The 26,419-nt window shown below is 42.0% G+C and overlaps 1 protein-coding gene across 1 annotated transcript in view; it reads left to right on the top strand.

Annotated features, from left to right (window-relative positions):
• Positions 1–5,354: 5,354 nt before the first annotated feature.
• The window catches only part of hip1rb (huntingtin interacting protein 1 related b), a 135,363-nt gene continuing 114,298 nt past the window's right edge, over positions 5,355–26,419 (top strand). The window contains exon 1 of the mRNA XM_068005760.1: positions 5,355–5,683. Within this exon, the coding sequence (XP_067861861.1) occupies positions 5,591–5,683 (93 nt within the window). The 5' untranslated portion in view covers positions 5,355–5,590. The remainder of the gene's footprint in view (positions 5,684–26,419) is intronic.

Here is a 26,419-nt window from a genome sequence, read left to right as displayed (position 1 = left end):
GCGACAACGGATGAACGGACACCGCGCAACAATCGCCAGACAGGAGGGTTCCCTCCCAGTCGGGGAACACTTCAGCAGTCAGGGACATTCAGCCACCGACCTTCGGGTAAGCGTACTCTAAGGCGGCCTTCGAGACACACGACAACGCAAAATCGTTGAGCAGAAATTGATAGCCAAGTTCCGCACCCATGAGGACGGCCTCAACCGGGATCTTGGGTTCATGTCACGCTACACGTAACCCCACCAGCGAACAAAAGCTATCTGTTTTTAATATAACGGGTCATTTGCTGGCTTTCTCTGCCTTCCGGATGTTTCTGCCTCTCTCTCTCTGTTTTTTTTTCTGTTTGTTTTTTTTTGTTGACTGTATATTCGGGGGCTCTGTAGGTAACACCTCTCTGTCTGAATACTGTGATTGCCTTGGCAACGGGCAGTTGCAAAGACTATCTGTAATCACCAAGTATTGTTCTGTGATTTATAAATGCGTAAGCTTCGAGGAGTTCCTGACATTTACCTGAGGAAGGAGAAAGCCTCCGAAAGCTTGTAAATTTCAAATAAAATCGTTGGACTATAACTTGGTGTTGTAAAATTGTTTATAATTGTCAACCCCAGTCCATCACCGGTATCTCCACATCATGTCTATCACCAAGAAGGGCAAGAGCAGCAATATCATGGGAACACCTTCACCGTTCAAGTTCCCCTCTAAGTCACACACCATCTTAACTTGGATATATATTACTGTTCTTTCATTGTCGCTGGGTCAAAATCCTCGAATTCCCTACCTAACAACAGCATAGGAACACCATCAGCACAAGACCCACCACCACCCCTTCAGGGCAACTAGACATGGGCAATAAATGTGTCCAACTAAATATTGGGAAGACCGAAACCATTGTCTTGACGCAACCTTGGCGTTCTATCTGACCCTGAGATGAGCTTCCGATCTCATATCCTCTCCATCACCAAGACTGCCTAATTCCACCTCTATAACTTTGCCCGTTTCCACCCCTGTCTCAGCTTATCTGCTGCTGAAACTCTCATCCATGCCTTTGTTACCTCTAGACTTGACTATTCCAATGATTTCCTGGCCGTCCTCCTATCTTCCACCCTCCATAAGCTTGAGCTCATCCAAAACTTTGCTGCCTGTATCCTAATTCGCACCAAGTGCAATTCATCCGTCACCCCTGGTCTCGCTGACCTACTTTGGCTCTCACTCCGACAATGCCTCGATTTAAAAATTTTCATCCTTGTTTTCAAATCCCTCCATGGCCTGGCCGCTCCCTACCTTGGTAACTTCCTCCAGCCCTACAACCCTTCGTGACCTCTGCGCTCTTCCAATTCTTGCCTCTTGCGCATCCCTGATTTTAATCGCTCCACCATTGGCGGCCGTGCCTTCAGCTGCCTAGGCCCTAAGCTCTGGAATTCCCTCCCTAAACCTCTACATCTCTCCTCCTTTAAGACAGTCCTTAAAACCTAACTCTTTGACCAAGCTTTTGGTCACCTGTCTTAATATGTCCTTATGTGGCTCGATGTCAAATTTTGTTTGATAATCACTCCTGTGAAGCGCCTTGGGATGTTTTACTATGTTAAAGGTGCTGTATAAATGCAAGTTTTTGTTGTTGTCCTTGGCAAGGTTGCTCCATCATAAGAACAAATAAAAAAAATGTTCTTTGAAACATAGGACTGTACAAGATCATTTCTATCAATCAGTACCCAAAGGTCACAAAGTTCATACACCATTTTAGATCATACCCTGCAGTCGCCCTGTCTACCAAAAATGTATCCAGCACTCAATTTCCTCTGTGGGTAGGCCATTCCATATATTTACCACTCTGCTTGAACCATAGAGAAACCACATGCTAAGAAGCATGCACATAAAAATTGCTGTAATGATTTGCAGATAAGCAGTGCTGCATGTGGCTTCCCCCTCTCATGTTGTACAAAAATTGAAGATTTGTGCCATTGTGCCAGCTTTTTTTCCTAGCTGAAGGTTCTTTGCTACTTGTGTCAGATCTCTCATGCCAAAAGTCTCAGCAGTAAGTTAGATTAGTTAGATATTACAACAGGATGTACAATCTCAACCTCAACCCCAAGGAGCAGCACCGCTTTAAGAGAAAATTGTGCAGAAAAACCTATCGGCAGAAGCAGAAATAGGTCATCTACAGGTGGGGAATGAAACTTACAGCAGGCCTGCAGGCGCTCTTGCAAGAATACAGTGTGTGCCACCAGCCTCTCACTCCCAGAAACACAGCTCTCCTCCAGTCAAAACCCACATCAATGTGGATTGCTGAGCCAACAGTACTGTCTTTCATTCCTTGCTAGGCAGTGCCACCTGTTTGCTGGCACCACCTATCTGGAGTGTCATAGTGTTTTTCTGCACTAGGCTACACTTCTCCAAATGTGTCGGGGATGCACACTATTTGAAAGGTGAAGACCCTACCAGGTAGGTAACCCATCTTTTGCAGTTGTGATCAGTGGATAGTGATCTTACCCTCCCTCGATGATGAGTTTTAATGCCTATAATAGTGCCCCAGATCATGCCATGGTTTAAATCAGCTAATTCAACACAACCTGTATCAGTCTTTAACATCTAGGTCAATCTTTCCTGTACCGGTCAAATACTAGGAACTTTAACCAGTTTTCAGGCCATTTACAAAGAAAGAACTTGCATTTGATATTTACATGTTTGTTTTGTTTGTACTCATGTATGTTTTGTTGATTTTGCTAGTGTGCTGTTACAAACAATAAAATCTTGAGTTTTCAACCATTTTTCTTTGTGGTGAAAGGATAGACCTTCCCTCCCTCCCAGAAGATTGCTCTGTCAAGGGAAAACCCTGAAGATTGATATAAGAATTGGAAATGATTACATGGGTCATAGGGAACTACTGCAATTAAAATTATTAGAGACAGTGGGCCATAATTTGCTGTGGCAGAGCATCTAACACTGTCTGCCGTTAGTTAGGCTTTCCCTTGCATGTTTAGGTTTTAAAATTTTTTTGCGTGACAAATTGCTGAATGTGCGAGGTGATAATGTTGCAGCGAGTGAAACGGAGCATCTGGGACCTGAGTGAACAGGGCAAGCAACAGGGTATATCCTTAACCAATCAGATTGAAGGATTGTGAAATTAACAGCGCAAGGACTGAGAAGGAAGTGTAAATTAGAGAGGGGGAATTCAATGTCAAATCAGGTGCAGAAAGAGAAATAAAGAGCGGGAAAGAAAGATTGGATTAAAAGAGAGAGAGAACAAAGAGACAGAAAGGAAAAGTTTAAAAAAAAATTAAATTTTGCATTTCTAAAATCTCTAACAACTAAAACCTGAAGGAATGAGACTCCTCAATTATAATAGTTAATTTTCAGTGTAAGAGAGGTTGACTGTCAGTAATTAACACTTATCACGTAGTTAAAAGGGTACTTAGACTTGAAATAACCAGACTTAAACTGTGGTGAGTTTAGTTCATATCTACCACGCAAATACAGCACCTTCACGCCTTTCAATGGTGAGGCAGACAGTGAGATACCGTTTTTGTGAAGCTAACGGCAGAGTGGCGCAACTCGGACATCAACTTTTGGATTTTCACGTTTAACCTCGCATCTGCCCCTTGCCTGAAGTTGCTGTATCATTTACGCATAAATAAAGGCGAGCACCATTAGCTTCACCATTATTTTGACAGCAAATTCTGGTCCAGTATTTTTTCAGTGCTGAGACTATAATTGTGTGCTCCCATCAACTGTAGGTTGACCCTGTCTCCTCAGGCAGTGCATGGTGGGATTTTATCGGTTTAGCAGGGTGTGTGTTGTGCTTCCTGATCTGGAGGGAGGCTGGATGTTCTTGTTGAGGTCTATGCCAAACTAACTATTAAAGCATTTCATTTTTAAAAATGTATCATCCAAAGGCATGAGTACATTATCTTTTTAAAATCTACTATCAAGGAAATCTGAAGCCTGCAAATGCAGGCATGAGTTCATTTTTATAATTTTATCGAGATACTAAACCATGTATTAATTTTTCAGTAATGTGTTAGCAGTTAATTACTATGGAGACATTACCGAAAACTTTTGCTTTTTGTTATGGATGTTAGGGATGCAGGGGCTAAAATTATGGAAATCTAAAATATAAACAGGGATTTGTACTAAAAATGAATAGGTTTGATTTAAAACTTTCTCCTGAGGAGTGGATAGAAGCTGTTTTTTTAAAAATTCCTTTTACTTTGTCAGTTTTTCTCCATCTCTCTTCTTAAGATATTGACTGCTTATTGTGGTACATTTTCCACTGCCACTAGCCACCTTCCAGTACCTTGCCTTGAGAGGCTGTTTCCCTCTGGCTGGAGAGTCTAGTACTAGGGGCCATAGTCTCAAGATAAGAGGTCGGCCATTTAGGACCTAGATGAGGAAAAATTTCTTCACTCAGAGGATTGTGAATCTTGGAATTCTCTACCCCATAGGGCTGTGGATGCTCAGTCGTTGAGTATATTCAAGACTGAGATCGATGGATATTTGGACAGTAAGGGAATCAAGAGATATGGGGATAGGGCAGGAAACGAGTTGAGGTAGAAGATCTGCCATGATCTTATTGAATGGTGGAGCAGGCTTGAGGGGCCGTATGGCCTACTGCTGCTCCTATTTCTTATGTTCTTATGTTTGCCCTTGTGGTCATTGTTCAAGTCTGAGCCTTGACAGTGAGTGGTGGCATGCTATTTGACTGCATGGGGCATTACACTGAAATCTTATTTTAGAATAACACCCTTCCTCTTCATGTCACCTGATGGTTCAAAGCCACATTTGCATTCCACTTTGTGGATGGGTCGCTAAAATGGCCTATGTCCTCACCATACATAACGCATGCACCACAGCACACTTCCAGCAGGGGCCCCTTAGATAGTAACAACAAGCAGGGACTGCTTTTCCCTTTCACAACCTGGGGTGCTGAAGAAAATGTTAGCCCCTCTACTTCGATCACTGTTGAGATGAGCTAACTCAATGCAGAGCAGAGATGGAAGCTGGGAACTTTAGTCTGTTTATCGCAGAGCAACATTAGTGGGGGGGGGGGGGGTTAAGCCTGAAAAATTGCTGGTTAACGGTACTGCAGACAACTAAACAACAAAAAAAAACACAAAATCCCCGCAGAGCTCCCTGGCTGTACATGATGGAAGAAAGTAGGTTCACGCTGAATTGGATGATTTAAAAAAAGTTGGTCTTTAAAACTAAACATGCAAAGAGTATTTTGAATATATTTTAGATTAACAGTTGCTCCCTCCCCTCCCATATTTGCATCCACTTTGTAGGTAGGTTGGTTAAATACCACCTGCCCTGCCATCCTCTCCCTATTTTTTTGCACCAGTCTCTATGCAGCCAGTCCTATATTTACATGCCTGGAGCTGGGGCTGGCAGTCGGCCGCCCTGCTTTTCCCATGATGCATGTAGACGTGCGCTGTTGGGCTGTGAGTTGTTGCTGAGACCGGGCACGGATCAGGATCAGGACCGGGACCGGGACCGGGACCTAGACGGGGCTGTCCATTCAAACCTTCAGGATCCGCACAAGCACGGCAGAGCGCCCATCGGATCGCGGAGCCGCCTCTGCAGAAACAGTTCACAATGAACACCATCAGACAAGTGCCGGCCAAGGTGCTCCACCGGAGATCGGTGCACAGTTTGGAAGCGGAGAGAGAGCAGTTTGACAGGCATCAGGTAAAGCGGAGACAGTTTACTGCAATCGAAACACTGAGCCCAGCATTAATTACATCTGTGCATCTTTGTGCAGTTTTTAATTTTTTTTTTTAAAAAATCCCTTTTAATTTACTCTCCTGTTTGAAACCCCTTTTTGTTTTGCTCGGGTAATGAGAGCCCTGCAGGAAGTCAGCGATCTTATTGCAATCCAGGTAGCAACTGATTTCATTTTTAAGGTGGATTTGCGGTGTTTCCGAACGTTGCATGAAATTCGACATCCCCAAACCCCGCACATGTTAAATGGAAATACCCCAATCAGCTCAAAAGTCACACCAAGCTGCTACACGGAGGCATCGACCAGATTCCGCCGCTTGTTTATTCCGAGCGATTTCCGTAAACCTGGGAACATGGCGATGGAGCTTCTCTTCCCCACCTCCCCAGTGTTTACACGTTTTATCAGCTGCAAATATTGACATGTGCGAAGTTCCGGGAATGTTGGTTTGAAAAATGTTTTGCCTGGATTCGAGCCACCTTAATGAAGGTGACACGACCCAAGCTGCCAGCCAGCCGCTCTCAAGGTCTTTCGATTTTTCTATCTGTAAAATGGCCAGGTACAGATAGCTTTAAGGCTGCCCTTTCCTTCCATCTTTACAACTGTCTCATCGGCCTTCGGTTATTTTGTATAATGTGTTGCTAAATTGGGACGGAAGGGGATACCATTGATTTCAATAATTACCAATTAAAGGAGCCCATCTTAGATTTGCCCACTTGCACTGTAGTTTTATATTCAGGCACCCCACTTATTTAAAGAAAAGTCTAGCCCTGTCTAACACAGCTCACCTGTAAAAGCAGCATCCAGTGCTGCCAAGGTTTGCCTGTGTGTGTGGATTATAAAGTAAAAGTAGCAGCTGGTGCATGTGGTATACAGCCAATATTTTTTAAACGAAGACTGGCATGACGGTCAAAGTCCAAGAAAACGTACACCAACAAATTTTAAATCTTATTTGGCCGTGAACTGGCGTCGATTCAAGCTGTAAAGAAGAACACTAAGTCTGAAAGGTTTAAGGAACTTTTAAAAATATCCTCGCATCACAATTGACCCTTAAATGTAAGGGGGATTTTACTGCACTGGCCTGTAATACTAGATCATGTTTTAAAGAGAAACACAAACACAAAAATATTTCCGCAGACTTTGTTGACCTAAAGCTGCCAGTTAGAAGGAGTCTGGGAAAAGACGTTTTATGTTGAACAAACTGATGTAACAGCCTGAACCCAACTCTGAGATGTAATGTGCCCATGATGTAATTGAAGTAAAACTATAAGAAGGTGGCCTTTTTCCACATAACTGCTCCCACATGCCCTCTAACCTGTAGGGTTTTTTTCTTCTGCCAGTTTTCTCCCCTTTTCTCTGCTCTTCCTTTTCCGAAGCCGCTGACTCATTGCTCAGGTACAGTTCTGTCCTCCAATACTTTGCTCAAGGGGGCATTTTTCATATGTGAGCTGAGAGTGTAAGTATTAGTAACCGTTCAATGGTGGACAGCACAGTTGAGCCGAAAGCTGTTCTCACACTATGTCTGTACGTGCACACTTTCCAGCAGAGTCACTGGATATCAATCAAGAGTAGAGCCCTGGATGACCCAGGGGCACTGATGCCATTGCACTGCCCTAACTGCAGATCCATAAGGCTGCAGACCCATAAGAGATATGCTGACGTAGCACAGATTGGGAATCAAAGGTCGGATCTGTATAACTTAGTGCTACATCTTTGCTCAGTAGGCCACGGGTCTCCAAAACAAGGTAACAAGGAGTGACTGAAAAATATATCTCTCATTATAACATCTGGTATTATGTGATGATGCAGAAGAATATGCATTTCCTTTTTATCTATTTTCTCTGGTAGGCTTGAGGGGAGTGGTGCTGAGGCCCATTTTTGAATGGCTGGGATTTGACACTCATTTATTGGGTGGATTATCTCGAATGGGAACCATGATGTGTGACATCTCCTGCCATCATTTCCCTACTATTTTCTCCACATTTTAATCTCGGGTTCTACATTTTAATTTGTTCATCGCTGATCATAATTTTTCCTTTTATGTTCTTCGATATTTGTTCTTGTACAACAAATAAGCAATATTAACAAATTCTACTTTTAATGGTGAGTACACTATGATTTATAAGCAAAGAAAACAATAGATTTTAACATCTCAGGGAACTGGCTATACTGGATTTAGTGACGAGTAATGAACCAGAATTAGTTAATAATCTGACGGTAAGGGAACATCCTGCAAATAGTGACCAAAATATGATTGAATTTGGTATTAAGTTTGAGAGGGAGAAGGCAAAGTCACAAACCAAGGTTTTAAATTCAATTAAGGCAAATTTCGAAGGGATGAGAAATAATTTGACTACTGTAAACTGGGCTGAACTCTTCATGGGTAAACCTACAAACAGTGGGAAGTAGTCAAAGAAATATTTGGTACTGTACAAAACCAGTACATACCCGTAAAAGTGTGTAGTTATGTAACCATGGTCAACAAATGAGATAAGAAATGGTATCAAGCTAAAAGAAAAGGCTTACACAAATGCAAGGAAAAATGGGAATACAGCAGACTGGGAGAGCGATAAAAAGCAACAAAGGGACACACAAAATAATAGGAGAAGCAAAAATGAAATGTGAAAAAAAAACTTGCAAGAGATATCGAAGCTAACATGAAAAGTTTTCAAAAATATATTAAGAGCAAGAGAGTGGTAAAGGGGAATGTGGGCCCATTAAAGATGGTCGGAGGTGAGACTATAATGGATAATATGAAAATGGCAGACTTGTGAAATGAGTATTTTGTATCCATTTTCACAGTGTAGGAAGAAAACAAAATACCATTAGAACTAGGGAACCTAAAAATAAGTCAAGGGGAGGAACTTAGTGGATTTAATATAAGTAAGAAAATGGTACTGGAGAAAATAATGGGACTTGAGATAGACAAATCTCCAGGACATGATGGTCTCCACCCCAGACTATTAAAAGAACTAGGTGAGGAAATTGTGGATGCATTAGCCATAATTTCCCAAAGCTCTCTAGATTCAGGAATTGTGTATTTGGATTGGAAAATTGCAAATGTCACTCCATTACTTAAGAAGGGAGGGAGCGAGAAACCAGGTAACTACAGACCTGTCAGTTTAACATCAATTGTGGGGAAGTTACTGGAATTTATCATCAGAGACAGAGTGACTGAGCACTTGGACAAGTATCAGCTGCTCAGAGTCAGCATTGATTTGTGAAGAGTAGGTCATGTCTGACTAATCTGGTTGATTTTCCTGAGTAGGTCACCAGCATAGTGGATAGGGGAGTGTCTATGGATGTTGTCTACATGGACTTCCTGAAGGCATTTGATAAGGTTCCGCACAAGAGATTATTGTAAAAACGAGAGCACATGAAATTGAAGGAAATCTTGTGATATGGGTTGGTAATTGATCTGGAGGTAGGAGACAGAAAGTAGGGATAAAGAGTTTGTTCTCTGATAGTCGGGATGTGACAAGTGATGTTCCCCATGGATCTGTATTGGAGCCTCAGCTTTTCACCATATATATGAATGACTTGGATGAAGGAATACAAAATTGTCACATCCAAGTTTGCAGATGACATAGTTAATGCAGGGTAAATGGAGTTGAGGTATAGATCAGCCATGATCTAATTGAATGGCAGAACAGGCTTGAGGGGCTGAATGTCCTACTCCTATTCTCATGGCCTATCTCCCCTTCCCAAATAGGTAGAAGACTTTTGAATTTGTGTTCATGTAATGTGATGTAATACTCTTCCCTATAAGCATCAGTATTATCCGCTCTGGGTGTAGGATATCCATTTCAAGACCAATCCCACCACCACGCCCTTTCCTTGATCATAGTGTACATTTCAGGGTTAGCCTCACCCTTGTTTTCTACATTCTTGAGCTAAATGGTGCTTGTGAGTACAGGCAAGAACAATGGTAAACACAGGATCTGAGTACCCAACCCTTGTAAATCGTTCCTTGGTGCTCAGAAGATTATAGAAGGAAGTGATATTTCATAAGAGAGAATTATTTAATGGTGCACAATGCAGACTAACAAACTTATCTCCAGTTAAGAACAATAATATTCAAACAAAAGGTTAACTACACTAAGAAAACAATGTCTCCCTTTCTATCTATGTCTATTGTGAGGATTAATTGATGTGTTACAGCTCTTAAGACATCAGGATTATTTTATGGGTAACAGTGTGATCTGATGAAATTCATGAGTGGGTTGTAATTGGCCTGTTTGAGTGTTTATCATTTATCCATTAGACATTATCTGGTTGTAACATTTGTATGTTTTCATCTGATTAGAAATTAATTTTAGTGTTTCCTTTTTCTAGCCCAGAGGAAATCAGTTAAAACCACCTTACACCAGTAGAATTATATATTATTTATAACATTTGTGTGGGGAAATACAGGACAATCCTGCTAATAATGATATCACAAAGCAGCTTCAATGTTTTTCTTGGACTGCAAGGGTATTCATTTAAATCCTTCTTTATTTTAGCTGAAAGTGTGTATAACACACAGTGTGCAGTGTGTTATTGGCTTCGATGTGATTAGGCTAGAAATAATAATGTACCAAGTAATTAGTCAAAAGGGATATTGAGATTGATTTTACTGGTTGGTACACTATAGCTTCCATAAACGATCAGCATTATAAATATAACATGCCATGGATAGATCACCCAGAAAGTTGCCTGTTCAACTTCTAGATTTGTCATATGTTATTTGGAAGACCAAGACATCCTTTATTAATAGGAGACATGTTATAAATAGAGGGCATGTTTTGATGTACAATTATTTCTATGACTGCATAAATGACTTTGAGTGGCATCACATTAATTATTTATCAAAATGCATGGTTGGCCATGATCTATTCTCTCAAACATCCGTAATAGGTTTTCAATTTAAATTGATTTGTATATATTTGAAGTTGCTTCATGTGGCACAATGTGGTCAAATCTGAACCTATCCATTTCTGCTTTAGTGAGTCCGATGTGCCTCTGGCTCTCACTCCATCACTTTCCCTGGCTGTCAGCTCAGGCTGAGACTGGTGTTGCGCAGCTTCAGCATTCACATTACCCTGAGCTGAATTTTTTGCTCCACATTTGGTCTGTTGTCATACCACATTCTTGTACTTCTGGAACATTGCTCATCCAAGTTCCTGCTTCCCTCCCTCCCCCATACTGATGTTAATACCCTAATTGTGCTTTTATTGATTTTTCTCAAATGCTTTTCGTGCCAGCATCTGTACTTCCATCCATCACAAACTTCAGCTAATCCAGAACTTTTTGCCCTGAGTTCTCCCACACAGAGTTCTGCACACGAGTCCCTGTGATTTAGCAAATCGGTCTCTAAATCCTTGCTTTCAAGTTGCTCACTCCTGCTCCGCCCTACCTAAGCAAACTTCTCCAGCCATATCCTCTCCCCTTCAGTTCCAACAATGGAGGCTAATCTTTCAATCACTATATCCCAGGTTCCAGAAATACTGTACCTTCCTAAAACCGCTTTACCCTACTTCCTTGCATCAAAAGCCTCTTAAAACCCCATCTTTTTGCACCTTTGGTGGGCACTTCCCTTCTCCTCCACAATTGCTCTCTTTACTGCAATGTCCACCTCCCTGTGAAGCAGTCTTGAGATGCTCTTTTACAATGGGAGTGCTGTACAAATGTAATTGTTGTAGAATTAGGATTTTTACGTTCACGGTTACTTGTTTTCCCCTCTCTTCTTTTTCGTGGATATTGAGGTCAGTTGTGGTGACCATATATCATTGATCTAGTAGCGATCAATCAATATTGTACTCATGGTACTAATGAGTACAGTCAAAAATTCCAACCCTTTCTTGTTTATAAATGCACACTGTTACACTGAAAAATGGGCCCCAAAACCCAGATAAATGTTAGACCTTAAAATGATTTTGGTGTACAACATGCACTATTTCACATTGGGAAATGGGCTTGAAATTCAAATGTGTGTTAGACATGCATATTTGTATAGTAATGGAAAAGTGCATCATGTGTGAAATTCAGTAAGTCCATGTTGGATCTGGGCTGTTCATGTAACATATCTTTCTTGATTTTCGTTAATAATTTGGTAGAAATGATTAAACAGTGCCTTTAAAAAGAAATTGCCTTTTGTCAGCCTAAGTCTGCAGAGGCTGCAAATGCTAGAAAAAATGAATCAATTAATGCTGCTGTCTGACCAGTCCTCGTGTGAACAAAAGGAAATGGTTTATGGTTATATAGTGGGTGGATGACATTTCATTCTTTAATGTTCTGTGTGAGAAATGTGTAGAGAGTGAAAGTAGATGGAGGATGATTATTTTATGTGTACGGTATCTCTGCCACGCGATTGTTTGAGGACTGGAGCAGTAATTCTGAAGCAAAACCAAAAGTACATGCAGCTTTTTTAGTTTTTAATAAGAATGCTCTTAGGCTTTTTTTGATTTTCAACTCCATTTTATACCAGTTTTCTTCCCTCTCCTCCCATTGAACATGCTGATTCCTTATTGTGATACAATTCCATGGATGCTGTGTGCCCTCAGTATTTCACCCGAGTAGCCATTCTTTGTGCGAAGCTACATGATGATTGTCAGGCTATTCACCATTAAGGGCATCATAGCTGAACCTGATCCTATCCTCGTTCAAGTGACTCCATTTGGTTGATTTTTTGGCCTCTTCCCACTCTAATCTGGGTAATGAGACCAGTTATGATTTCCCTGGCAGGGATCAGTTAATTCAACATCCACCATTTTGAATGTGTTCACCATTCTGAAACAAAAGTAGAAAACACTGGAGAAACTCAGCAGGTCAGGCAGCATCCAGGGAGAAAATATAGAAAGACAGTTAATGCTTCATATCTAAAATCTTTCCTCAGTATTGTGTGGCTCAGCTACTCCCTGTCCTAACCAGTTTTACAGTTCTTTTAATTAAATATTTTAGACTTAGAAAAAAAATTGCTAATATCTGGAAAATTGCATATTTTGAAAGCTGAAATAGCTTAGGATTAAAATGGTTATGATGGAATAGTTGCCACTGGTGCAAATACAGCTCAAGTTAAGGTGCTGTGCTTCAGAGCTAAGTGGAGGTGGGTGAAAGAATATTGTAAACTAAAGTATCACAATTGAATCGTCTTTTAAAGAAATAGGCTAGTTCATAACTGGTGGGAATGGGTACAAATGAGACTGTTGAACTCTGCAAATTTCAATTGACAGACAGGCTTGTGCCCAAACCCAATCATTGAGGACAGGCAGGCTCTTCATGCACTCTCAATCTTAATTCCAAAATGTCACACACACCCTTACGTTATGATTAGGAACACTTTGTGCTCTGTTTTTTGATGAGCCTTATGCTGCAGAATCCTCACCTTGCATCTGTGAGTACTTATACTTTGTGCAATAAGTGTAAGATATAAAGGGAGTCCATTGATGTTGTACACATGAATAAGATCTTGTGTGCTCCTGAATTCCGAATTGTGGAGTGGTAAAATGAAAGGAAATTAGTCTGTCCTGCTTAGAAAGGAACCTTTGACTTCCAGGAGTTGTAGCTATTGGATACTGTATACAGTGGGTGTATTAATTAATACTCTTGAGTGTAAGAATCCTTTACTCGACTCATGCCTAACAGTCTCATGTTGCTAGATCAGTTGCAGATCTAGTAGTTTTGAAAACTGCGGTTTGGATTTACACTTACAGAATGTTTTTTCTCCATGCTGAGAAAGTGTGAATAGTCTCCCTAACAGTTGGCACCAGTTATTGAAGTAGTAAGGAAGGGACTTCCCCTGATGGTGCAGTGTGACTTGACTGAACCATCCAGACTGGGAAGGTGCTAGGTTTGATCCTGGAGTTAGCTGTTCTCAGTCAGGACAGCAGTGTTGTGATTACAATTAGCCTTGGTGTCTCTTGGTTAGGGTGGAGAAAAAAATCACCTAGCGTTCCCACTTGTGATCATTATCCAGTCACCCTGCTGGAAAGTGTGTGCCAAGACATTGGCTGAGTACAAGATTGTGCTTGGTTAAATAGTCTGCAGTCTCTTCCCGTCTATGCACACACATACTGGAGGGCGGTTGGTGCCAGTGTAACTGTATGTCAGTAAGAGTCACTGCCTCAGGCACGAGAATAGAAAGTAAGATAAAATGGGGAGGGAAGAGAGAGTATTGGAAAAGGATTTGCATAATACAAATACATGTTTAAAGAACAAGTTTTGCCATATGTACTATTTTTTTAAAGATCAAATGGTTATAAAGAATTCTGGAGGGGTTTCAGATTTTGTTTTGTGTTTTTCCTGTCCATTTTTGTTGGATTTTTTTGTGTGTGAATATCTTTGTTTGAACAGTGAGTGTTTTAAACCTCATGGGGATCTGGCTTGGAGGACTGAATGAGACTAGACAGTGTGAAGGAGCAGAATCAACAACAGAAGATGCAGTCATTAACTCAGGATGCTTCAATGATTTTGTCATTTTAAATATATGTTAATTCAGCTCTCTTGCTTTGTTGGAGCAATGACTTCCCAGAGCTAGTTCCCTGATGATATTAGTAACGTACTCTATCACCATTCAGGCAAAAATGCTCATATAACCAACCAAAATGTATAAAAACAAGTTAACTTTAAATCTTCAATAAAGGTCTGTTATAGATATGGTGAGCCTTCCTTAAGCTTATTGAGATGTGGACAATGCACTGAAGCTTCAATGTGCTGAGCTGTGGGGTGATAAGATGCAGATTGAATCTCACGAAGTTCCATATGCTGAGTTCCCAGTCTGCTGTCCCAACATGTGGAGATTGGCTGTTGCTCCACATAAAGGGAGGGAAAGCTACAGGTGGAATTGTGCTGGGCAGCTCTAGCACACCTCCTAATGATGTGGAGATGCCGGTGATGGACTGGGGTTGACAATTGTAAACAATTTTACAACACCAAGTTATAGTCCAGCAATTTTATTTTAAATTCACAAGCTTTCGGAGATTTTCTCCTTCCTCAGGTAAAACATTTACCTGAGGAAGGAGAAAATCTCCGAAAGCTTGTGAATTTAAAATAAAATTGCTGGACTATAACTTGGTGTTGTAAAATTGTTTACAACCTCCTAATGAGTGGCAATAGAACAGCATTGGCCTGTGAATAGTGAATGCTAATTGGCTGGAGTCCAAAACAAAAAGTTCCCACCATACTCTGCAGCCATCGATCTGCTCAACCACTTCATCACTTCCAGAGTCCAGGCATGACTATTCCAATGCTCTCTGGGCTGGCCTCCCATCCCCCATACTCTGCTGCCCATATCCTATTCCACATCAGGTCCTGCTCACCCATCACCCCTGTTCTTGCTGACCTACATTGACTCTTGGTCCCCCAATGTCTCCCAATTTAAAATTCACATCCTCGTGTTTAAATCCCTTCATAGCCTCACCCTTCCCTACCTCTGTAACCTCCTCCAGCTCTACAACCTTTTCCAAACTCTCCGTTCCTCTGATTCTGGCTTCTTGTACATCCCTTCCCTCCCTTTATCCCACTATTGGCTGCTCTGCTTTCATCTGTCAAGGCCCTATGCTCTGGAATTCCCTCTTTAAACTCCCTCTCCTCCTTTAAGATCCTCCTTAAAACCCGTCTCTTTGACCAAGCTTTTGATCACCCCTCTTAATATCTACTTTTTTGACTTAACCTCCATTTCTGTCTGATTACGTCTCTGTGAAGCATCGTGGGATGTTTTTCTATGTAAAAGACACTGTATAAATGCAAGTAGTTGTTGTTGAGTATTATAGGCTATTTAACCATAGAGGATAGCTCCTCCTCTGACCACACACATACACTCCTTTTCTATTAGGTGTCACTGGATAAGGAGCAAGAGTAAGAACCATGGCTGATAATCTTAATCTCCATAGCCCAGGGATGCTGAGGAAAAATGTAGCACCCCACATACAGCCCAGCTGAGATGGCTAACTCAGCACAGCTCAGCACAGAATTGAATCTTGGGATGTCCTGGTCTGTCGGTCTCAGTATCACAGAGGCTGATGCCTTTTCCTAATAAATCATTAGGAGAGCGTTATGATTCCACATTATTAGTTGTGTATCACAGCAGCTCCAAGGTGTGGATATGAAGTTAGCCATGTAGCCGAGAGATTTAAATATTGTCAGATTCTTCACAATTAGACATTAATATTATGCTCTTGGTTAAAATTTTATGGTAACTCCAGACTTTACTAACTTTCTTAATCTGATTGTAACTCTGTTTTGAGTCTGTTAGTTTTGAGCTGCATCTGATCTATACTTTTTTGCTTTATTCATTTTTCTGATATCACCACTGATGAAAACTGACGGGAGTTTAGCAAGTCTTCACATTGATCAATTTTACAATAGGTGATGTATGGAGCACTAAGTGGTTTACTTAAGGTTCCTATTGTTACATTGAATGTATTCAGTACATATCTCTGCAGATAGTGATTGGCTTCTAAGTAGAAAATTGTCATCTCTGTTCAAGAAGCCTGTTGTACTTCGAATGTGTTCAGAATAGAAATGTGCAGTTCCTAGATAGACCTTGTGTGTAAAAGCACCATCTTGTGTATCAGTAGGTAATCCCCAGCATGTGATTATTGTGTGAGATTTTTGTAGAAGTTCATTAGTATTCTTGTGATAAGGAATGTAATTGCAGTCCATTGATTGGAGAATAATCTAACTTCCGTGCCTTTTTAAAATGCAATTACTCTTTTAAAAAAATATTAAAGTGCCATTATCCTTCTTGGCTATAATGTTATTTGATAAGTGCATGGTATTAATAAGTGTTTTGTTTTATTTACCTTCCCCTCTTTAGACTCTCCATGTGTCACAGTCTCCTCTGGAGGCTGCTCCCATATCTCCAAAAGTGCTGTTTCCCAGCCATCTGCGAGTAGTTGTGTAAGGGTGACTGGACCGTTTTCTTTTTTTTTCTTTTGGGAAAGCACTTAGCTTCCAGTCAGCATCTGCCAAGTTGACATAACTGAGATCAGGAACTCAGTGTGTTAATTGCAAGATATGGCGATGCCGGTGATGGACTGGGGTTGACAATTGTAAACAATTTTACAACACCAAGTTATAGTCCAGCAATTTTATTTTAAATTCACAAGCTTTCGGAGGCTACCTCCTTCCTCAGGTGAACGATGTGGAAATGAAATCCTCGAAATGAAGTCGCATTTATAATTCACAGAACAATGCTTGGTGAGTACAGACAGTTTTTTCAACTGCCCGTTGCCAAGGCAATCAGTGTGCAGACAGACAGGTGTTACCTACAAGGTCTCACAGAATATTGTATATTCTGTGAGACCTGGCAGGTAACACCTGTCTGTCTGCACACTGATTGCCTTGGCAACGGGCAGTTGAAAAAACTGTCTGTACTCACCAAGCATTGTTCTGTGAATTATAAATGCGACTTCATTTCGAGGATTTCATTTCCACATCGTTCACCTGAGGAAGGAGGTAGCCTCCGAAAGCTTGTGAATTTAAAATTAATTGCAAGAGTTATGAAAACCAGTTGATTTGCTCAGCAATCAGCCAAAACTACCTTTGCATAAGGATAATAGCCACACTTCATTTAAGAATGATAAGTGCCAAAGTTGTGTTGGAATTTTATGATAAAGGATAAACCACAATCTAACCTCGGTGGTGGGCAAATTATTGGAATCAATTCTGAGGGACAGTATAAATCGTCATTTAGAAAGGCACGGCTTAATCAAGGACAGTCAGCATGGATTTGTTAAAGGAAGATCGTGTCTGATTAACCTGATTGAATTTTTTGAGGAGTTAACAAGGAGTATTGATGAGGGTAACACGTTTGATATAGTGCACATGGATTTTAGCAAAGCTTTTGACAAGGTCCCACATGGCAGACTGGTCAAAAAGTAAAAACCCATGGAATCCAAGGTAAAGTGGCTAGTTGGATCCAAAATTGGCCCAGTGGCAGGAAGCAAAGGGTCATGGTTGATGGGTGTTTTTGTGACTGGTAGGCTGTTTCCAGTGGGGTTCTGCAGGGCTCAGTACTAAGTCCCTTGCTTTTTGTGGTATATATTAATGATTTGGACTTGAATGTGGGGGGCTCGATCAAGAAGTTTGCAGATGATACAAAAATTGGCCATGTGGTTGATAATGAGGAGGAAGATATCAATGGACTGGCCAGGTGGGCAGAAAAGTGGCAAATAGAATTCAATCCAGAGAAGTGTGAGGTAATGCATTTGGGGAGGGCAAACAAGGCAAGGGAGTACACAATAAATGGGAGGATACTGAGAGGTGTAGAGGAACAAAGAGACCTTGGAGTGCATGTCCACAGATGCCTGAAGGTAGCAGGACAGGTAGATAAGGTGGTCAAAAAGGCATACAGGATACTTTACTTCATTAGCCAAGGCAGAAAATATAAGAGCATGGAGGTTATGCTGGAATTATATAAAACATTGGTTAGGCCACAGCTTGAGTACTGCATACATTTCTGGTCACCACATTACAGGAAAGATGTGATTGCACTAGAGAGGGTACAGAAGAGATTTACAAGGATGTTGCCAGGGCTGAAAAATGTTACCTTTGAGAAAAGATTGGATAGGCTGGGGTTGTTTTCTTTGGAACAAAGGAGGCTGAGGGGAGATTTAATTGAGGTATATAAAATTATGACAGGATTAGATAGAGTGGATTGGGAGGACCTATTTCCCTTAGCAGAGGGGTCAGTGACCGGGGGCATAGATTTAAAGTAATTGGTAGAAGGATAGAAGGGAGCTGAGGAGAATTTTTTTCACCCAGAGGGTGGTGGGGGTCTGGAACTCACTGCTTGAAAGGTGGGTAGAGGCGGAAACCCTCGACTCATTTAAAAAGTACTTGGATGGGCCAAATGGCCTCCTTCTGTGCCATAACTTTCTATGATTCTGTGAAACCTATTCTGTCTGATGTGTTTTTAAAAATTTTTAAAAATGGGTCCGAGACCACTTTTACTATTGTGGCATATTGGCATATTCATCCCAAAGTAATGGTCATTAGCAATTCAGTGATTAGAAGTCAGCTGTAGTGTGTAATTGTAAATGGAACCTAGAGGCAAAGGTGGCCCTTGGCAATTATGATGTCATAGGCATCACACTTGCATAGCTAAACTTGGACGATGGGAATGGGTATAAGGCCATTCAATGCGGACAGGAACGATAAAGGGTACGCCTTACTTGTAAGGGACACCTAGGAAGTTGCAACACCAAAATAGTTGTAGTATCAAATTCTCTGGCTGAATAAGGGCCAAGATAAAATTTAGCGTTTGGATACCAAAATAAGGAGAATGAGTTGCCATTTGGATCTCATCAAAAAGTGACAAGTGAGAAAAGGAAGTGGGTACTGATGGAAGACATCAACTAGCCCAACATAATTGGAATTCTGAGTTCATTGATGTAGTTCATGACTGCTTCCTGAATTAGTGAATCACGGAGCTCATGAGACGTGGCACTTTCCTTGAATTGGTTCTTGAGAGTGACCCAGACACTATGCAGAGAGTAGAATTAGTTGAACTGTTAAGGGTTGACGACCAATGCACAATAATAATCCGACTTGGGGAAACAGTGCAGGCATGAAACTCGACCATAGTTTGACATACTGGGTAGACTTGGGGGCATTATTCAAGGATAGATCTGTTGAGGATAAATGGATGTCCCCATAAATATTGTGTGGACATGTAGGAAAAGTACATACCAAAGTCCAGTAGGGGCAAGGTAAATTAATATGTGTTGAAATGGATCAAATTAGGGAAATTAAGGAAAAAAGAAAGATTTACAAAGCTTGTAGAGAGAAGGGAAAGGGCAACCATTGCACTGAGTACAAGATTTATACAGAAGCCTGTTAGAATACTTTGGATGCCAAGAAAACTGAAAAAGTATTGAGCAGAAGATTCAATTTTTCCCCAAAACTAATGCCATGTGGGTAGATTGGTCTACTCCTGCTCCTATTTCTAAATCAAAACCTTAAGGGACCCACATGAAGTTGAAAATGGGAATGGACAAGAGATGGTAAACATGCTAAATACTGCATTTTGGAGGCACTTACCAGGGAGGACAATGACAATGTACCATCAAACACACACTGTGTGCTCTTTGGGATGGTGAAGTTAGCAAAACAAAGGTCCAGTGGGTACAAAGGGCTGAAAGCCAATAAATCGCCTTGGAATGATCAACTAAACTTTGGGGTACTTGGAGACACAAGGCAGTGTTGCGAAATACTGACAGTTATGTTGAGGGAGTCTATGAACACTGGGACATTCTGCCAGATTGGAAATGGACAAATGTGGTTTCCATTTTCAAGAAAGGCAACAGAGCTACATCTGACAACGGACACACTAACCTGACCTTAATAATTGGATAGCTAGGAGAAGTAGAATGGAAATGTGCCTGTATGAAAACAACCTAATAAACAACAGGCAGCACTAGTTCAGATGGAATAAATTTTTGCCAAATTAACCTCATAGACTCTTTTTAATATGCCATCCCAAATTGACTTGGAGGTGGGGTGGGGTGAGGTGGGGCAAGAAGCCAAATGATGTAGTGCACCTAAAAGCTTTTAATAAAGTGCTGCCCAAGAGAGTATTTTGCAAAGTAAGATTGGAGGGTATCAGGTGTGGATTAGTAACCGTTTAAAGGAAAGGAACCGTAACGTCAAACTGAAGAAATATATTGAGTGGGGTGCTGAAATCATCTGGCCTGAGACCGATTCATTTTCTGCTATACACAAATGACTTGGATTTGCAGTCCCAGTGCAAGGTTCTCTGTTTAATTTTTTTCCTAAACACTGTGAATTTACCAGCATATTTTTATTCTTTTTGCTCTAAAGATTATTCTATATATAGTCATGTTTATTAGCTGCCAATCAAAACGACACTCCCAATTTTATTTTACCTGGTTGTGCCAAACGGGAATGTGAGAAAACCAGCCAATCACAATGCATCTGTAATGGCAAAGAGCCAGCAGAGATACAATGAGGTGAATGGCCTCTTTCTGTGCTGTAAACGTCCATGGTTCTGTGGTCATTCCCCTCTTCTCAAGCAGCTAAATTGGCACATATTCAATATAAATGGCATATATTTCATTCATCAAGAGCTGGCATGAATAAAGCTTAATCCATGGCCCAACAAAGATTTTACAGAGCCTGTTTTATGAACTGGGATATAAGAGATCCTGTTAAAAAGTTTGATTGGAATGTTTGGTGCGTTACCCTGATTGAACCCAACTCCGTCTGACAATTCTTACACTCAAATAAACACAGCTGACAAGTCAGCCACTCTTAATATGGAGCGGATGAGCATATACATTAGATAAAATTATACGGGCTATCTTTGTAAAGATAGAAATTAAATACTTGAGGTTGCTGGTAAGAATCAGGTGTGCTCAGGTCGGCCAATGAGAGTTGGGTTGGTTGGAGCTCCCAGTGGGAGTTTGGTTAATAAGGGGATGCAATGCCACTAATCATTTTTGAACATTAAGTACCAGCTATACTGATGCATCCATAAGTAGTTATTTCTCATGACTGACTTCTGTTCTGAGTGGAAGTTCAGAACATAATTTTTATTTTCATTCCTCTCTGTGCAAGGCAATGAGATTTTAACACAATTGGTCTTTAATTAAACCATCACAGTCTTTAATAATCCCCTTAGTACATTTACAATCAGAGGTGTACAAGAAACTTATCTTTTAGTCATCTTCTGCTTTCTACCAGTCTTGTCAACCTTGGGATAAGGACTTCTTTTGGTTACTAAGTATAGGAACATTATAAATAAACATTTCCGGTGTATGCTATTGCCAGCAAAACTGTAGAGTTGTTGTAAAAGAATGTGTTTATTATTTCCCTTGAAATACTGAACAGAGGAAATCCTCACAAATGAATTTATGGTGTTGCTACATATATCGACCAGAGGAAATCTTGCCACTTATTTACAATGCTCGTCGACTCTTTTGTTAAACTTTACACCCACATCCTCTTGTAAATGGTTTTAACAGGACTTGCATTTGATTAGGCTTCTCTACTTAGTGTAATAGAGTTGAAAGAATGTATGTGCCAATAAACTGCATGTTGGCACATGTGCAATTGAAAAAAAGTTAGACACCTCGTCTCCTGTAATATAATCTGGGTTGTTTCGCCAATGGAGGTGGTGTCCCAAATGTTCAGGTCCAGACTCTGGCTCTGTGTCAGTACATAACTGAGATAAAAGACAGCAATTGACATCAATTAAAGGAATACTCCAGGATAAGCCCTTGCGTAGACCTTGCAGCCTTAACCTCAAATGCTTATCCAAAAAATTACTCTGCCCTGTATTTGAATAAAATTTGTAACTGTAAAATAGGTGCTCAGTATAATCAACCATTGGGCAGGTCTAGAAGAAACTGCCGCTTTCACATTTTCAACATAGATAAGGTACTGTCATAGATAAGGAAGTTGGAAAAATAAAAGATCAATTAGCCTATCACTCTTGTCTTCTAATGGACCACATTACTGTACAGTTTGCACCATCAATGACTTTAAGTGAGGTGAATAACAGAGGTGAAATTTCTACCTGTCCCGTGTCCTCCAAAGGTGGTCAAGTTTAAAAACCCCAGGATATCAATTGAACATCACAATATACACATTTTACCCCAACCTGTTGCATTCCACTGATCATGGGTACGGTAGCATAGTGGTTATGTTACTGGACTAGTAATCCAGAGGCCTGGACTAATAATCCAGAGTCATGAATTCAAATCCCGCCACGGCAGCTGGGGAATTTAAATTCAATTAATTAAATAAAATCTGGAATAAAAGAAACTAGTATCAGTTATGGTAGCCATGAAACTACCGGATTGTCGTAAAAACCCATCTGGTTCACTAATGCCCTTTAGGGAAGGAAACCTGCTGGTCTTGGCCTATATGTGACTCCAGATCCACAGCAATGTGGCTGACTCTCTGCAATGGCCTAGCAAGCCAGTCAGTTGTACAATCTCGCTACAGAAGGTCATAATAAGAATAAAACCGGATGGACCACTAGGCACCGGACATGACAAAGGCAAACCAAGCCCAGTTGACCCTGCAACGTCCTCCTCACTAACATCTGGGGACTTGTGCCAAAATTGGGAGAGCTGTCCCACAGACTAGTCAAGCAACAGCCTGACATAGCCATACTCACAGAATCATACCTTTCAGCCAACGTCCCAAACTCTTCCAACACCATCCCTGGGTACGTCCCAAACTCTTCCAACACCATCCCTGGGTATGGCGGTACAGTGGTATACAATCAGGAGGGAGTGGCCCTGGGAGTCCTCAACATTGACTCCGGACCCCATGAAATCTCATGGCATCAGGTCAAACTTGGGCAAGGAAACCTTCTGCTGATTGCCACCTGCCGCCCTCCCTCAGCTGATGAATCAGTCCTCCTCCATGTTGAGCACCACTTGGAGGAAGCACTGAGAGTAGCAAGGGCACAGAATGTACTCTGGGTGGGGTACTTCAATGTCCATCACCAAGAGTGGCTCGGTAGCACCACAACTGACTGAGCTGGCCGAGTCCAGAAGGACATAGCTGCCAGACTGGGCCTGCGGCAGGTGGTGAGTGAACCAACACGAGGGAAAAACCTACTTGACTTCGTCCTCACCTTGACCTTGTCGCAGATGCATCTGTCCATGACATTATTGGTAGGAATGACCACCGCACAGTCCTTGTGGAGATGAAGTCCCGTCTTCACATGGAGGACACCATCCAATGTGTTGTGTGGCATTACCACCGTGCAAAACGGGATAGATCTAGCAGCTCAAAACTGGGCATCCATGAGGCGCTGTGGGCCATCAACAGCGGAAGCAACATGCTATAGACAGAGCTAAGTGATTCCACAAACAACGGATAGAATCATAGAAAATTTACGGCACAGAAGGAGGCCATTCGGCCCATCGTGTCCGTGCCAGCTGAGAAACGAGCCACCCAGCCTAATCCCACTTTCCTGCATTTGGTCCATAGCCCTGCAGTTCACGGCTCTTCAGGTGCACATCCAGGTATTTTTTAAATGAGTTGAGGGTTTCTGCCTCTACCACCCTCTCAGGCAGTGAGTTCCAGACCCCCACCAACCTCTAGGTGAAAAGATTTTTCCTCATTTCTGCTCTAATCCTTCTACCAATCACTTTAAATCTATGCCTCCTGGTTATTGACCCCTCCGCTATGGGAAATAGGTTCTTCCTATCCACTCTATCTAGGCCCTTCATAATTTTGAATACCTCAATCAAATCACCCGTCTGCCTCCTCTGTTCCAAGGAAAAAAACCCAGCCTATCCAATCTGTTATCATAGCTAAAATTCTCCAGATCAGATCAAAGCTCTGCAGTCCTGCCACATCCAGTCGTGAATGGTGGTGGACAATTAAACAACTAACGGGAGGAGGAGGCTCTGTGGACATCCCCATCCTCAATGACGGCGGAGTCCAGCACGTGAGTGCAAAAGACAAGGCTGAAACGTTTGCAACCATCTTCAGCCAGAAGTGCCGAGTGGATGATTCATCTTGGCCTCCTCCCGATATCCCCACCATCACAGAAGCCAGTCTTCAGCCAATTCGATTCACTCCATGTGATATCAAGAAACAGCTGAGTGCACTGGATACAGGAAAGGCTATGGGCCCCGAAAACATCCCAGCTGTAATGCTGAAGACTTGTGCTCCAGAACCAGTCGCGCCTCTAGCCAAACTGTTCCAGTACAACTACAACACTGGCATCTACCCGATGATGTGGAAAATTGCCCAGGTATGTCCTGTCCACAAAAAGCAGGACAAATCCAATCCGGCCAATTACCGCCCCATCAGCCTACTCTCAATCATCAGCAAAGCGATGGAAGGTGTCGTCGACAGTGCTATCAAGCGGCACTTACTCACCAATAACCTGCTCACCGATGCTCAGTTTGGGTTCCGCCAGGACCACTTGGCTCTAGACCTCATTACAGTCTTGGTCCAAACATGGACAAAAGTGCTGAATTCCAGAGGTGAGTTGAGAGTGACTGCCCTTGACATCAAGGCAGCATTTGACCGAGTGTGGCACCAAGGATCCCTAGTAAAATTGAAGTCAATGGGAATCAGGGAGAAGACTCTCCAGTGGCTGGAGTCATACCTCGCACAAAAGAAGATGGTTGTGGTTGTTGGAGGCCAATCATCTCAGGCCCAGGACATTGCTGCAGGAGTTCCTCAGGGCACTGTCCTTGGTCGAACCATCTTCAGCTGCTTCATCAATGACCTTCCCTCCATCATAAGGTCAGAAATGGGGATGTTCGCTGATGATTGCACTGTGTTCAGTTCCATTCGCAACCCCTCAGATAATGAAGCAGTCCGAGCCCTCATGCAGCAAGACCTGGACATCATCCAGGCTTGGGCTGATAAGTGGCAAGTAACATTCGCACCAGACAAGTGCCAGGCAATGACCATCTCCAACAAGAGAGAGTCTAACCACCTCCCCTTAACATTCAACGTCATTACCATCGCCGAATTCCCCCACCATCAACATCCTGGGGGTCACCATTGACCAGAAACTTAACTGGACCAGCCACATAAATACTGTGGCTACAAGAGCAGGTCAGAGGCTGGGTATTCTGCGGCGAGTGACTCACCTCCTGACTCCCCAAAGCCTTTCCACCATCTACAAGGCACAAATCAGGAGTGTGATGGAATACTCTCCACTTGCCTGGATGAGTGCAGCTCCAACAACACTCAAGAAGCTCGACACCATCCAGGACAAAGCAGCCCCCTTGATTGTTACCCCATCCACCACCCTAAACATTCACTTCCTTCACCACCGGCGCACCCTGGCTGCAGTGTGTACCATCCACAGGATGCACAGCAGCAACTTGCCAAGGCTTCTTTGACAGTACCTCCCAAACCCACGACCTCTACCACCTAGAAGGACAAGGGCAGCAGGCACATGGGAACAACACCACCTGCACGTTCCCCTCCAAGTCACACACCATCCCGACTTGGAAATATATCGCCGTTCCTTCATTGTCGCTGGGTCAAAATCCTGGTGCTCCCTTCCTAACAGCAATGTGGGAGAACCTTCACCACACGGACTGCAGTGGTTCAAGAAGGCGGCTCACCACCACCTTCTCAAGGGCAATTAGGGATGGGCAATAAATGCTGGCCTTGCCAGCGACGCCCACATCCCATGAATGAATTAAAAAAAAACATTCCTATGGAATAAAGTTGTGGCCATAGCACTCCATTGACTGCCATGTCTGCTCTTCTCTCTATAACCTTCAATTCATTTTGTAACCAGATATTCATAGGTGCTGTTTAAAAGACTTACTTTTACAGCACCTCTGAGCCCTACAACCTTCACCACTGAGAAGGACAACAGCATCAATGTCATAGAAATATTATTGCCTCCAAGTTCCCGTCCAAGTCACACACCATCCTGATAGACATATATCACCAGTTCTTTATCATCACTGGGTCAGAATCCTGGACTTCCCTACGTCGCCTCTCAGATTGCAATGGTTTAAGGAGAAGCCCATCACCACCTTCTCAGGGCGACTAGGGATGGGCAATAAATGTGGCTATGCCAATGTTGGCTACACCCTGTGCACAAAATTATTTTTAAAAATTGAAATATCGTTAAGTAATTTTGATGGACATGCAATTTATATTCTTCCTATCTGCTACACTGAGAAGAAACTCATCAGTTTTGAACTTGACTTCTAGTTCAACAACAACTTTCATTTATAAAATATCTTTAACCTAGAAAA

Source organism: Heptranchias perlo, chromosome 25 (genome assembly GCF_035084215.1).
Source record: "Heptranchias perlo isolate sHepPer1 chromosome 25, sHepPer1.hap1, whole genome shotgun sequence".
In the NCBI taxonomy this organism is placed as follows: Eukaryota; Metazoa; Chordata; class Chondrichthyes; order Hexanchiformes; family Hexanchidae; genus Heptranchias; species Heptranchias perlo.
Note: the sequence above shows the minus strand (reverse complement) of the source record. Positions and strands in the feature narration are given on the sequence as shown.